The sequence below is a fragment of the Oncorhynchus mykiss genome, chromosome 4 (assembly GCF_013265735.2).
Source record: "Oncorhynchus mykiss isolate Arlee chromosome 4, USDA_OmykA_1.1, whole genome shotgun sequence".
Taxonomy (NCBI): domain Eukaryota; kingdom Metazoa; phylum Chordata; class Actinopteri; order Salmoniformes; family Salmonidae; genus Oncorhynchus; species Oncorhynchus mykiss.
In genome coordinates, this window is record NC_048568.1 from 15,912,412 (window position 1) to 15,925,009 (window position 12,598).

Below are 12,598 nucleotides of genomic sequence, written 5' to 3' on the forward strand. Positions count from 1 at the left end.
CCAGTCTGAAAAGTCCACATGGTCTAGGCTAATGTAATTCTCCAGTGAAAAAAAATGAATAGATGGGAGAGGAATTCTAACGTATATGTTCAGCTAAATTTATACCAACAATATTGCTAGACCGCAAATACACTGCCCCAGTTTTTCCATCAGGCACATTTCTGAATTAGCGTGTCATTGCCTGCACACTCCAATTACTGTACATTATAAACTGGGTGGTTCGAGCCCTGAATGCTGATTGGCTGATGACAAAACATTTTACTGCTCTAATTACATTGGTAACCAGTTTATAATAGCATTAAGGCCCGAGGGGGTGTGGTATATGGCCAATATACCATAGCAAAGGGCTGTTCCTCCGCACGACACAACACGGAGTGCCTGGATACAGCCCTTAGCCATGGTATATTGGCCATATACCACAAACACCCAAGGTGCCTTATAACTATTATAAACTGGTGACCGACGTAATTAGAGCAGTAAAAATAATTGTTTTGTCATCAGCCAATTCTCATTCAGGACTCAAACCACCCAGTTTATAATGTACAGTAATTATAATTCTGGTGCAGTACGCATACAATGAGACGCTAATTCAGAAATGTGCTTGATGAAAAACTGTGGGGGGGGTGTATTTGCTACCATACCTCTAGCAATATTGTGTAACAAGTACTTTTGGTTGTCAGGGAAAATGTATGGAGTAAAAACTACAATATTTTCTTTAGGAATGTAGTGAAGTAAAAGTAGTCAAAAATAGAAATACTAAAGTACAGATAGCCCAAAAAAAACAACTTAAGTAGTACTTTAAAGTATTTTTACATTACACCACTGCCAGTTAGCACAGGGCTTGCATCACTGCCGACGTGAAATCACCCATTCCCACACTGACTACTGTCATGCTGTTTGCCAGAGACTACTCTACAACGGTAATGTCTTAAGAGACTGCTTTAGCAGCAACACCTAATTTACTGTTGATATCTGAAAAATAGTTGAAAGCTGCCAGCACTGAAGGCAGCAGGGAAGATTTGATAATGAAGGCATGATTGACTCCGTCCTTTATAGCCAAATTATACTTGAATTTATGGGAGATATGAAGGCATGTGCTTTGCATAATAACACAAATTACATAACTAAAGGACTCTGATTTAGCCACTTATCATAACAGGTAAATAAATAAAAAACATTGGCAGTCATCCCCTAACAACAATACAGTATGTTTTATATTCATAAGGGAGAATACTAAGGACAAGGGAATCCACAAGAGGGTAAATATAAGAATGAATTCATATCCACTTCAGTGGTTCTTATGCTGCTTGAGGAGTTCTAGAGGGTCCTCTGAGCCCAAACTCAGTCCTGCCCCTTCCCCTTGCCCTACACAGCTGATTCAAATTACAAACTCATCAAGCTTTGCTTATTTGAATCAGCTGTGTAGTGCTAGGGCAAAAAAAACTAAATGTGAAAGGGGGGGGGGTTAGGAAACGCTGCTCTGAGCCTGTCAACCCGTCCTCATTAAAAATCCGTGCTCATGTTTTCACACCATGTAGAGATAGTGTTTTAAGCACCGTACGCAGCTCCAGTCCAGTTTGTGTTTAAAGAGTTGGGAGTTGTTGACCCTGTTCTGACCTTAGTGTTTGTGCAGCCATAACAACATTCAGAAACCTGGCGGAGGTCCTGAGCTGACAGAATACAGGTCCTCTCGACAGAGCAGAATAGCAGGGGATCAGACAAGACGACAAACCAACACAGAATACTAAAGACGTTTTTATTGTTTCTTTACTTTGTGTGAAAAACACAACATAAATCGCCTCTCATGATTAAGTGGGGAGTCGCAAGGCACTGGACCATCTCATGTTATGACAAAGGGAGAGCAACAACAGAATGAGCCGCCACCAACTCCTTTTATATACATACTCCAGCAGACCAATGATTGCAGAAACACTTGTCTTTTTCCAATACACTCAACAATAAAAAGCACTACAAAGCTAAAGGTTATAAAAAGGTAATGTCTGTTGTGTAACAGTTCATGTCTGTTTTCTTCTGTGCTGCTTTTCGGGACTGAATGGCTGTTTAAAGCTTTGGAACACACCACAGCACTGGAGCGTTGCAATGTCAGCCTCAAGAGACCAGACTCTCAGGGTCATTTTGTCTGTCTCGACCCTGACCTAAACATTCGTGGAGTGTGTCCATCTCAATACTCCAGCTGGCGACAGTGGGACCACAGCCATGGGGCTGACAGACTCCTTCTTGGTGTGTGTGTTTTACTGGGCCCCAGACAGGGGGAGGTTGGAGGGGCCAGGGTTGCTCTGTGGGGCGGGTGAGGACACAGAGGATGAGGGCTGGGGAACGCTGGCGGCTGCAGGCTCCATCTTGGTGTGTGTGTTTTACTGGGCCCCAGACAGGGGGAGGTTGGAGGGGCCAGGGTTGCTCTGTGGGGCGGGTGAGGACACAGAGGAGGAGGGCTGGGGAACGCTGGCGGCTGCAGGCTCCATCTTGCTAGTGTGGGTGATGAAACGCAGACGGAGCTTCATGGCCGGACGCAGGGTCAGGATGATTTTCTCCACCTGGGAATACACACACACACACACACACACACCATTAGAAAACACTAGGGGAGACAAGGGATAAGCTGGGAGGAGAATTCAACTAATCTCTTCTGTACTACTGAGGAGAGACGCCAACTTCAGCCTCAGACCCTGAAATGAAGTGGAACGTGCAGCAAGTGACTTCAAAGTAAAAGTGGGAATGTTTGGAGGACAAACTAATTAGAATTTCAAATTCGGGGTGTGTTGATATAATTAGAGGAGAGGAGAGGCAGAATACCAATGCAGGACATGACAGAAAACCAAGAGAGCAAACATTGAGGTCAAGGAAAGGCATAAAGTACACATTATTTAGGGGCTAAAGCAACAACAACAAAAAATCCCACAACTGAAACTTATGTCAATCTCAGATCGATTGTCTGGGGCCAAGTTAACCTCCCCTTTTCATGTAAGAAAGACATGACCAACATGCTTTTAGGGAAAGAGGATCATTTTGTACATGTATTAAACTGCGATTTGAACAATTCCAGCCGCATGACTTACGGGGTCCGGGGTCCTTTTATTGTAAGACTGAGAAGCTCAGTTCTGGTGACCTTTTAAAAGGACATTAAAATAAAATGCTGCTGACACCATCTTAAATATAATGTCCACCTCCAGAAATGGGCCCAGTAACATATTTGTAATAATTCAGTAAAAAATATGAACACATTGGAACAATCTTATAGCCTAAGCATGGTCTATATTATCAGGAGGTGCTATTAGCAATAAACATTATCGCCTGTAGCACAACTGATGAAGCATAGTGACTATAAAATGTACAGTGCCTTCAGAAAGTATTCACACCCCTTGACTTTTTGCTGTGGTACAGCCCGAATTTAAAATAGATGATTGAGATTTTGTGTCACTGGCCTACACACAGTACCCCAATAATGTCAAAGTGGAATTATGTTTAAAGAAATGTTTACAAATTCATTAAAAACGAAAAGCTGAAATGTCTTGAGTCAATAAGTAGTTCAACCCCTTTGTTATGGCAAGCCTAAATAAGTTCAGGACTAAAAATGTGCTTAACAAATCGCATAATATGTTGCATGGACTCGTGTGCAATAATAATGCTTAACATGATTTTTTTAATGACAGCCCCCATCTCTGTACCCCCCACACACTATCTGTAAAGGTCCCTCAGTCGAGCAGTGAATTTCAAACACAGATTCAACCACAAAGACCAGGGATGTTTTCCAATGCCTCGCAAAGGGCATCTATTGGTAAAGAGAAAAAATTATATTCCACAACATGCTTTCTGATTGTAAAAAGACACTAAAGTAAAGCTGCAAAAAAATGTGGCAAAGAAATGTACTTTATGTCCTGAACACAAAGCGTTGTTTGGAGCAAATCCAACGCTTTATCTTTTCTGGAGGAAAACCAGAGGAAAACCTGGTTCAGTCTGCTTTCCGACAGACGCTGGGAGACAAACTCACCTTTCAGCAGGAAACACAAGGCCAAATATACACTGGAGTTGCTTACCAAGACGACATTGAATGTTCCCGAGTGGCGGAGTTACAATTTGACTCATGTCTCCTTGAAAATCTATGGCGAGACTTGGCTCTTTTTGAACAACAACCAACTTGACAGAGGTTGAAGAATTTTTTAAAGAATTTTTAAAAGAATGTGCAAACATTTCAAAAACATGTTCTCTCTGTTATCAATTGAATCCATTTTGAATTCAGGCTGTAACACAACAAAATGTGGAATAAGTCAAGGGGTAGGAATACTTTCTGAAGGCATTTGAAGAATGTCCATCTGCATTTACCCCACAGAACAACATCCTGATTGTTGTTGTTGCTATTATTATTAATAATAATGAATATTTTATTATAAACACATAAATCATTATGAATTAATACTCACTCAAAAAATAGGTTTCTATTACAAAGTATGTAATTGTTCTTTTAAGACGACACTGCACCTTTAAGAGCTCTAGCGCAGCTGCGCCTAAACCACGTTTTAGACTCTGGTTGTAAAAACTGCATTTGTAAACGACGCCACACGCTCAAAGGAAGGAGTAGAGAAATAAACGTGGCAGCAATGGAAAACTGGGAGCCCACCCTTTCTTAAAAAGGTCAAAACTGCTTTCAAAACATATTTCCCAAAACTGCTTTCAAAAGTGTTTCCCAATGATTGCATAAAGAATTGCTGTGCGTCAACTGCTTACCAGATTCCCTCCTATTGGCCCTCGCAACTTGAATGCGCCTCAAGAGGAATATTTATCTGGCATAGAACACACAAGCTGACTAGGTAAATAGGTGAACTATTCTACTATGGGCTTGTCCGATTTTGGTTTAAATAACATTACATGGAAAAAATGGTTGAAGTGGAAAGTTACATCCTGAGTGATAGAGTATACGCTTTGAATAACTTTGCCGGCAGCTAAAGTAAGCTACACACAGCGGACTGACTCAAGCGCTGCAGTGGTGCGCATTACAGACTATTTCAATCCCTTCATCTGAACACCTGAGTGGCGAAGAACATTAACCCCCGAGTATTTCTCGAACCTGGTCTTTGACGCTGTCCCCGGTGAACATGTACTTGATGTGGTAGAGGAAGTCACAGATAGGATCCATGTAGGACAGGTGTTGACTGTGCTGGTCCACAGCCTGTAGCATTTCATAGAACGCCACTCCAATCTGCAGTTCACGACACACACACACACATACATACATGGGTAGATCGTTAAGAAAAGGCACAGACAAAAATCAGTCATTGATTAATGGTGAATGGTGGGTCACATCTGACTAACACAAAGCCAGACTGAAAAACAGAATGAATGGCTATTTCAGAACGGATATTTTTGGTCAGAGCCGCTCCAGGGGGGTGGCAGGCTGGTCAACAGCAGAACTGCAGATTCATTAGAGCTGTCCATGGGAAGCCACAGCACAACCCCAGCACAGAGCCACTGCCTCTTGGGAGAGGGGACCAAGGACCTTCACTCTCCCTCTCCACAAATAACAGGATTTCTCAGTGAGCCACCTAACCAGCTATTGTCCATTTTCACACACACACACACACACACACAATCAATCAGTTCTATCCTCTTTAATGGTCAAGGGAGTGTGAAAGGGAATTTAATTGACAGGCCTTTTGTGTGGGATTGTATGGTGTAATAGGGTTGTACTGGGAGATGGAGGAGGAGAGGAGGGGGGTTATATATTGACAGGAGTAGTCAGTACCTCCAGCATGCAGCGGGTCCTCTCCTGTTGGAAGCGCTGGAGGAAGGGCCCCACTAGGTGGTACACATAGAGGAGCTGGAACTCTGTCTTTACTATGGGCTTCAGCACCTCAGACAGGAACCTGGGGAGGGAGGGGAGAGAATGTTACACTTCTCGTAAAGAGACAGACTGAATAGGAGAAGATGGACTGCGCTCGTTCAAAGACATGCTGGGATCGAGGAGAAAAGGACTGAAAAATCTCCCCAGAAATGAAACAAAGTGATTTGTAAAGCCATGCACCCGATGTTCAAAAGTGACTAAGGCTCTAACTGTGAGAGCTGTATGCAAATGGAGGGAAGACAGTGGAGGCACTGAACTTGAATGATAATTGACAGGGTTTTTCTGAATGAACAGACAGTGGAAAATAAACCAGGTACAGCAGGACCAAAGCCTCTGTGTTTGTAGACGACAAGATGGATCCCACTGGGATCTTGTCATGTGTGATCTGTGTTCCAGAAGCTTCAGCGTGAGGCGCACCCACTCGGCTGCCCGAGCCACAGGCGGTGCGTCTCGTCACCGGGCTCGGTTGTCAGAACGCCGTGACGCCTGTTGAGATCTCCCACGCGCCCTGCTCCCACGCGTCACGGTCCACACTGATGAAGACAGCTTGGGGATAGAAGCAACCTGCCCATCACAATAATGTGATAGCGCTTCCACACTAACACAAACACAGGCTGAGAGCCATCACAATGACTGTCTGGCAAGGAGAGGTCATCGTATATATCTTGCCCACTCATACTGATGAGCTTTTGAATATAAATTGCTTTCGTAGTAGTTCTGGTTGCTTTTCAAATTCAATCTCAAAGATAAACAATATTGGGCCTCCCGAGTGGCGCAGCGCTCTAGGGGGTCACTACAGCCCCGGGTTCGATCCCAGACTGTGTCACAGCCGGCCATGACCGTTAGACCCATGAGGCGGCGCACATTTGGCCCAGCGTCATCCGGGTTAGGGGAGGGTTCGGCCGGCCATGGATATCCTTGTCCGATTGCGCTCTAGCGACTCCTTGTGGCGGGCTGGGCGCCTGCAAGCTGACACCAGTCACCAGCTGGACGGTGTATCCTCCGACACATTGGTGCGGCTGGCTTTCCGGGTAGAGCGGGTGTGGCTTGGCAGGGTCGCGTTTCGGAGGACACGTGGCTCGCAACTTTCACTTCTCCCGCGAGGCCGTGGGGCGATGGGAAAAGACTAACTGCCAATTGAATATTACAAAATTGGGGATAAAAGGTTACAATATTTAATCATCAGTGAAATCTGAGATACTATGCAAGTAGAACATGTACAGAAATGTTATTGGACCAAAGAGTATGAAGGCATATATTGCACCAATTCCTGAAATTAGAACCCCCATGCCCAGTCCAATTTACGGGCACATTACTCATCTTATTAAACAGTAGCATCAAATAATGTCAGAAAGCTGTACATAGTGTACTGTACTTCTCGGTCTCATCCCAAGACATTTCCATCTGCTTCATTGTAATGTAATCCCAGCAGGCCAGGGCTTTGCTGTCATTTCACATGACAGTCCAGCAGACACACAGGAGCACAAGGGCACTTGCTGACACATCAGGGAGCATAACTATTTGGGCTTGATGTCCAGCGAAGCCTGAACACACAGTGTTATAGGGGAAGATATTCCCAGGCTAGATGAGAAGGCCTGCTAAGCTAAGCCTGAACACAGCGTTTTGGGGAAGATATTCCCAGGCTAGATGAGAAGGCCTGCTAAGCTAAGCCTGAACACACAGTGTTATAGGGGAAGATATTCCCAGGCTAGATGAGAAGGCCTGCTAAGCTAAGCCTGAACACAGTGTTATAGGGGAAGATATTCCCAGGCTAGATGAGGAGGCCTGCTAAGCTAAGCCTGAACACACAGTGTTATAGGGGAAGATATTCCCAGGCTAGATGAGAAGGCCTGCTAAGCTAAGCCTGAACACACAGCGTTATAGGGGAAGATATTCCCAGGCTAGATGAGAAGGCCTGCTAAACTAAGCCTGAGCTGGGAGGCAGCAGGACTATCCCACTGTGTCCAGATAAAACACAGGGTAGGCGTGAAGCAGACAAATTCTTATCAAACCCCCTTCTGATATGTCAGGAGTGAGCAGCTTGGGCCGAGGGAGGAGACAAGATGGTGGGGATGGAGGGAGGCAAGAGGGAGCAGGCTAGAGGGGCTCTTTCCTCCCAAATTGTACACTTGTTCACTTCCCTTCAGTCATTTGAAAGTAAATGGCCTTTTGTCAATTAGATTTGCTCACCTCCTGCGTCCTCTATCCCTTCCTTTGAAGGTCAAAGTTAATCGAGAAGAGTCGCTGAGAGTGAACATGCTAATCAGGGGACTGCTGGTGGACCAGACGCCTGGAGAACAGCTAATCAGGAGACTGCTGGTGGACCAGGACTAGAAGGCTGGAGAACAGCTAAATCGGGGGACTAATGTTGGTTCTTACTTGGGGATGAGGGAGAGCTGTCCGATGCTGGAGTGGTGCCACACGGCGTGGGCCAGGGCCAACACGTAGCTGCAGTACATCTCAGAGTAGGACTGGTGGCAGGCGGTGAAGTCCAGCAGCGCGAAGGGGTAACCAACCCACTCAGTCTCTGTGGTGAAGCACGGACTGCCCAGCACACTCACGATACGGTCCTGCAGGACCACCCAGTAAGGCTCCTAGAGAGAGGAGAGAGACAGGCAGACAGACACGCATACCGTTTAGCTGACTTGTCAGACCTCAGACAGTTCTCTGGAGTCTGCAGGACGGCTGAAGGATGAAATAGATGTTTATTTGGGTAAAGCTGTCACTACTGTCTGGCTGCCCAGAATTACACTGTGAGCAGTAAGAACAACAATTTATGAACCTTGTTTTTCATGGATAGTGGAAACTTGACCACGCAAATGGAAAAAACATGTTTGCTGTGTGCCGTGAACTTGAGATTTCTGGCGCAATAAGTTGCTGATATGTAACTGATATGTGTGTGTGAACAGAGTCTTACAGGCAAGGCGGTGATCACCAGGCCGATGGCGTTCATCCAGGCGGTGATGTTCTCCCGAGGCACCAGCGGTTGGCTGTGAGGGAGGTCACATGACATCAGGAGGACAATCACAACACCATACAGATACAGAAAGCTGTCATGCAGAGGGGCACACAGGTCTAACTGAGCTCTGCAGAAAGCTAACACACTGCATTGATTCAGCACCACTTCGAGATGACTCATCGCCCATTCCTCGCACAAGAACTTCCGCAAAAAAATGGACACATTTACACGTGCGTCACGAGAGCACACAAGACTGTGCTTGTTTACATAGCATAGAGACCTTTCAATCTCCCCTCTAATTGGCTGCTTACTGCCCCCCGTTTGATCTATGACCCCATTCTGACCTCTTGAGGACGACACTGAGCAGGGCGTTGCCCACGTCCTTGCCGGGCACTGCCAGGGCCATCAGCTCCACGCAGGTGACGTGGAGAGCGTGGGCGGCCGGGTTGGGGAACTCGTTGAACCTCCAGTCACAGTTTGGGAACGGCCCGGGGGACTTGCCAGCCATCGGTGAGACAGCAGGTCAAGGATGATACACCAGCTGATGTGTGAACACATCAGACTTTAATTCTAGGAAAGACCTTCTAGCAACCTAGCACGTCAACTATTCCCTCGTAGATGTCGTGAGACTACTGTCATCAGTCTGAACATCCCCACAGAAGGACAGAGACATAGAAAACTGTCTGATAATGATTTGGACAGGTCAAATGTGCCCGGGAACAAACTGCAGCAAAGGATATTGTCGACGAGGCGTCCGATGAGCTTGCAGTAGTAGGTGTCATCGGGGATCCAGACGTTGTCTTCGCGGGGGTTCATGCCACACTTGATGTAGGTCTCACTCAGGCACCAGCCTGGCGCCCGGTTGTCCTTCAGAGAGCTCATGATGGCGTGCACCAGCTTCCTCTTCAGGTTGGTGCGGTCACGCAGGTGACGCTCGTAGTAGTGGAGCGTGTTGTACAGGTAGGTCACCGGGCGGTCTGGAGACGACACAGAGAAACACAAAATTCAGTTCAATTAGATTGTCCATCTGAACTGACCTCGTCACATAACATCATTCCAAATGTTTCAAGTGCAAGCGTAACATTGACTCATAAAGGGGGTCTTCTATCGGGGGTCTTTTGTGATGTCCGTATACCTCCAGGCTGTATGGACAATCAAAGCAACAGACCAGAACTCGTCCCCGTGGTCTTGTACCCTCTCCTCACCATGGAACTTGTAGAGTCCTCCCAGGTGGTCCAGTAAGGTCTCCAGTGACTTGGAGACGGGCAGCAGCTCCAGGAAGCGGTGGATGACGATGTCAAAGACGGGCAGGAAGCGCAGGCAGACGTTACCAAAGTAGATGGGCAGGTAGTGGGACTGCTGCTGCATGGGCGGGTTCACCTGCTCCGCCAATCCCTCAAAGTACAGCTTCTCTGGGTATTTCTGTTACAATAGGGAAGAAAACAAGAGTCCAAGTCAAATGGAACTGTATCACCTGCAAGATTTAATGAAGGAGCAAGCTTGGGAGCCGTGAAACAGTGAGTGGAGGTCAATCACCACAGCAGAACAGATGGAGACTTAACACAGCTAACACCACAGAAAGCTCAGTTGAGATCCCAGCCCAGCCAATGTAAATGTGACATTTAAAAAAGGGCCAAATGTCAACAGGCAACAGTGCAGGCTGATCTATAGTGGCCTCCCGTTGACATTTCCATTCGTATCGCCTTGAGCCCCTCTCTGGTTCCTTTCAGACTGTCTTTAGGGCAGAGCTGCTCTTTCCGTGCTGGAGCTGTCAGTCAGAGCTCCAGGGTCGGGGGCCAGTACGGTACCTTGTGGTAGGTCATGTGCTTGGTGTGCCAGTCGCTCTGCAGCCAGTGCTCGGGGGCGTTCTCCTTCACGAAGTCAGAGACGCGGTTGCGGAAGTCGTTGGGCTTGAGGAGGAGGAGCTGAATGATGAAGTAGCAGACCTGGGCCTCGTTACCCTCGTGACTCCTCATGGCCTGGAGAGGGAGATCAGAGCGAGGGAAGCGATGGGAACGAGAGATTAGTAGGGAACTAAACATTGTTATCGAACACCTCAACCAGTTTCATATTGAACAATGAGATATTAAATGTCCGTGATCTGAACACATAATTATTCATACTGTGATTGAAGCTTTCAAAGGCTTCATTTGAGGTGAACCATATGACTGGCCCATAGTTTCATCTCATCCTTACCAGGCACAGGATGAGTCTGTCCAGCGTGACAATGTTGTACTTCCACACCATGTCGTTGAGGATCTCGATACACTTGTTGAGCTGCTGGCCACCGGCCGACGTGGAGAACTCATAGACCAGGAAGTCTGCAAACGTCCTGACATGGGCCACCAGCGCCCGCGCCCCGATCCTCTCCAGAACCCTGGGGCAAGACAGGACACACGGCTGGTCAGGATGGCCTTGTGTCACAACACACAGACACCTGCACAGTCACACACATGTCAAATTGACATAATGTACAGTACCATTGCTTGTTTACCATGAGTCTTTATAACAAGTGAGCATTTATTCCTCTGAATTCAAAAGGCCATCTGTCAATAACACAATTACTTCATGATTCAATGCAAAGCTGTTCTCAAACACCATCAACACCCTCATCAACACAAACAACAACCAGCAAACAGCCTTCTGACACCATCTGCTTCAGTGTGTTCCTCTCAACAGCATCCAGAAGCTGAGAGCCAAGCCTAGGGCCCACAGTAGCCGTTCCCAGTGGTAGTGGCCCCCTGTGGCAGCCTTCCTACCACCCCACCCTACCTGGCCCTACCACAACAACCACCACTGCGCTCTCCCAATCCCCCAGACTCTGGCTTCCTAGCAGACAGGCCCTATTTAGAGGACAGAAGGAGAGCAGTTTTACTGTACTGGCTTGGTTGCGTTAACAGGCTGTCATTAACAGCAGCCAGTTACCGCAAAAGCAAAGTCCTTAGTCACTTCTTAAAAGCCCCGTAGGCAAAATACCTTTCACTGGCGGTAAATCATATTACAAATGGTGGCGTGCGGTGCATGACTGCCTACTCAAGGAAAGCCATCACTCTCCACTGGGTAGTGACGTAAAGAGCCGGAGGCAGGTTTACAGTAGACAAGGCTATTCGCATTCCTCACACTCAAACTCTGTTGGGGAGAGGCCATAGATTCTTTCCTACAGACAAGAGATGGAGGGAGAAAGAGGGAGAGTTGGAAAGAAAGTGTCAGGGAGGGAGAGAGAGAGAGAGAGGGGTATAGAAGGTGCTTGGGAGAGAGTCATTGAGTGTTTAAGAACTTTTACAGAGACTCCCTCCGGAGGGTTACGCAAACAGCAGCCCTTCACAGCCATTTCACCCCTCCCGCCTGGTGATAATTAGAAGAGCTCTCCACTCCAATCGCCTCAAACCCCTGGCCTGCAGAGAGAGCAGACAGCAGATAGCACATAGCCTCTACGGAACAGCAGCACTCAGCACATAACCCGCAATCCGGCTCAAGGGATTGGTTGTGAAGCTGTGCTGATTTCCACACCAAGATGGAATCAGCAACAGCACTTTATCAGCTGGGCACTGGCTACAGGTTGCTGTACAGGTTGCTGCACTGGCTACAGGTTGCTTCTGCTTCAGAAAGCACTTTAAAAACTGCCTTGCTGGTACAGACTGTGTCTGGGGGGGGGGAGCTCAGAGAAAAAAATTAAAAGACGAAAAGCGGCAGCAGAGCTGTATTGGTGCTGTCGGAGCGTGCGGGGAGTGTAAAGATCATTATCTCTCAGCACTCGTGATTAGAATGACAAGTGGAACGTG

General features: G+C 46.9%; 1 protein-coding gene across 9 annotated transcripts in view; it reads right to left on the reverse strand.

Annotated features, from left to right (window-relative positions):
• Positions 1–1,739: 1,739 nt before the first annotated feature.
• med23 (mediator complex subunit 23) overlaps positions 1,740–12,598 on the reverse strand; it is a 29,700-nt gene continuing 18,841 nt past the window's right edge. For 8 of the 9 annotated variants that reach the window (XM_021600342.2, XM_036975768.1, XM_021600343.2 and 5 more), the window contains 10 exons: positions 11,013–11,193; positions 10,625–10,795; positions 10,022–10,238; positions 9,557–9,793; positions 9,161–9,326; positions 8,775–8,847; positions 8,237–8,451; positions 5,759–5,879; positions 5,084–5,215; positions 1,740–2,555 (listed from right to left, as the gene is read on the reverse strand). In XM_021600342.2, the coding sequence (XP_021456017.1) occupies positions 2,376–2,555; positions 5,084–5,215; positions 5,759–5,879; positions 8,237–8,451; positions 8,775–8,847; positions 9,161–9,326; positions 9,557–9,793; positions 10,022–10,238; positions 10,625–10,795; positions 11,013–11,193 (1,693 nt within the window). In that variant the 3' untranslated portion in view covers positions 1,740–2,375. The remainder of the gene's footprint in view (positions 2,556–5,083; positions 5,216–5,758; positions 5,880–8,236; positions 8,452–8,774; positions 8,848–9,160; positions 9,327–9,556; positions 9,794–10,021; positions 10,239–10,624; positions 10,796–11,012; positions 11,194–12,598) is intronic. The other variant, XM_036975767.1, reaches the window with a different exon arrangement.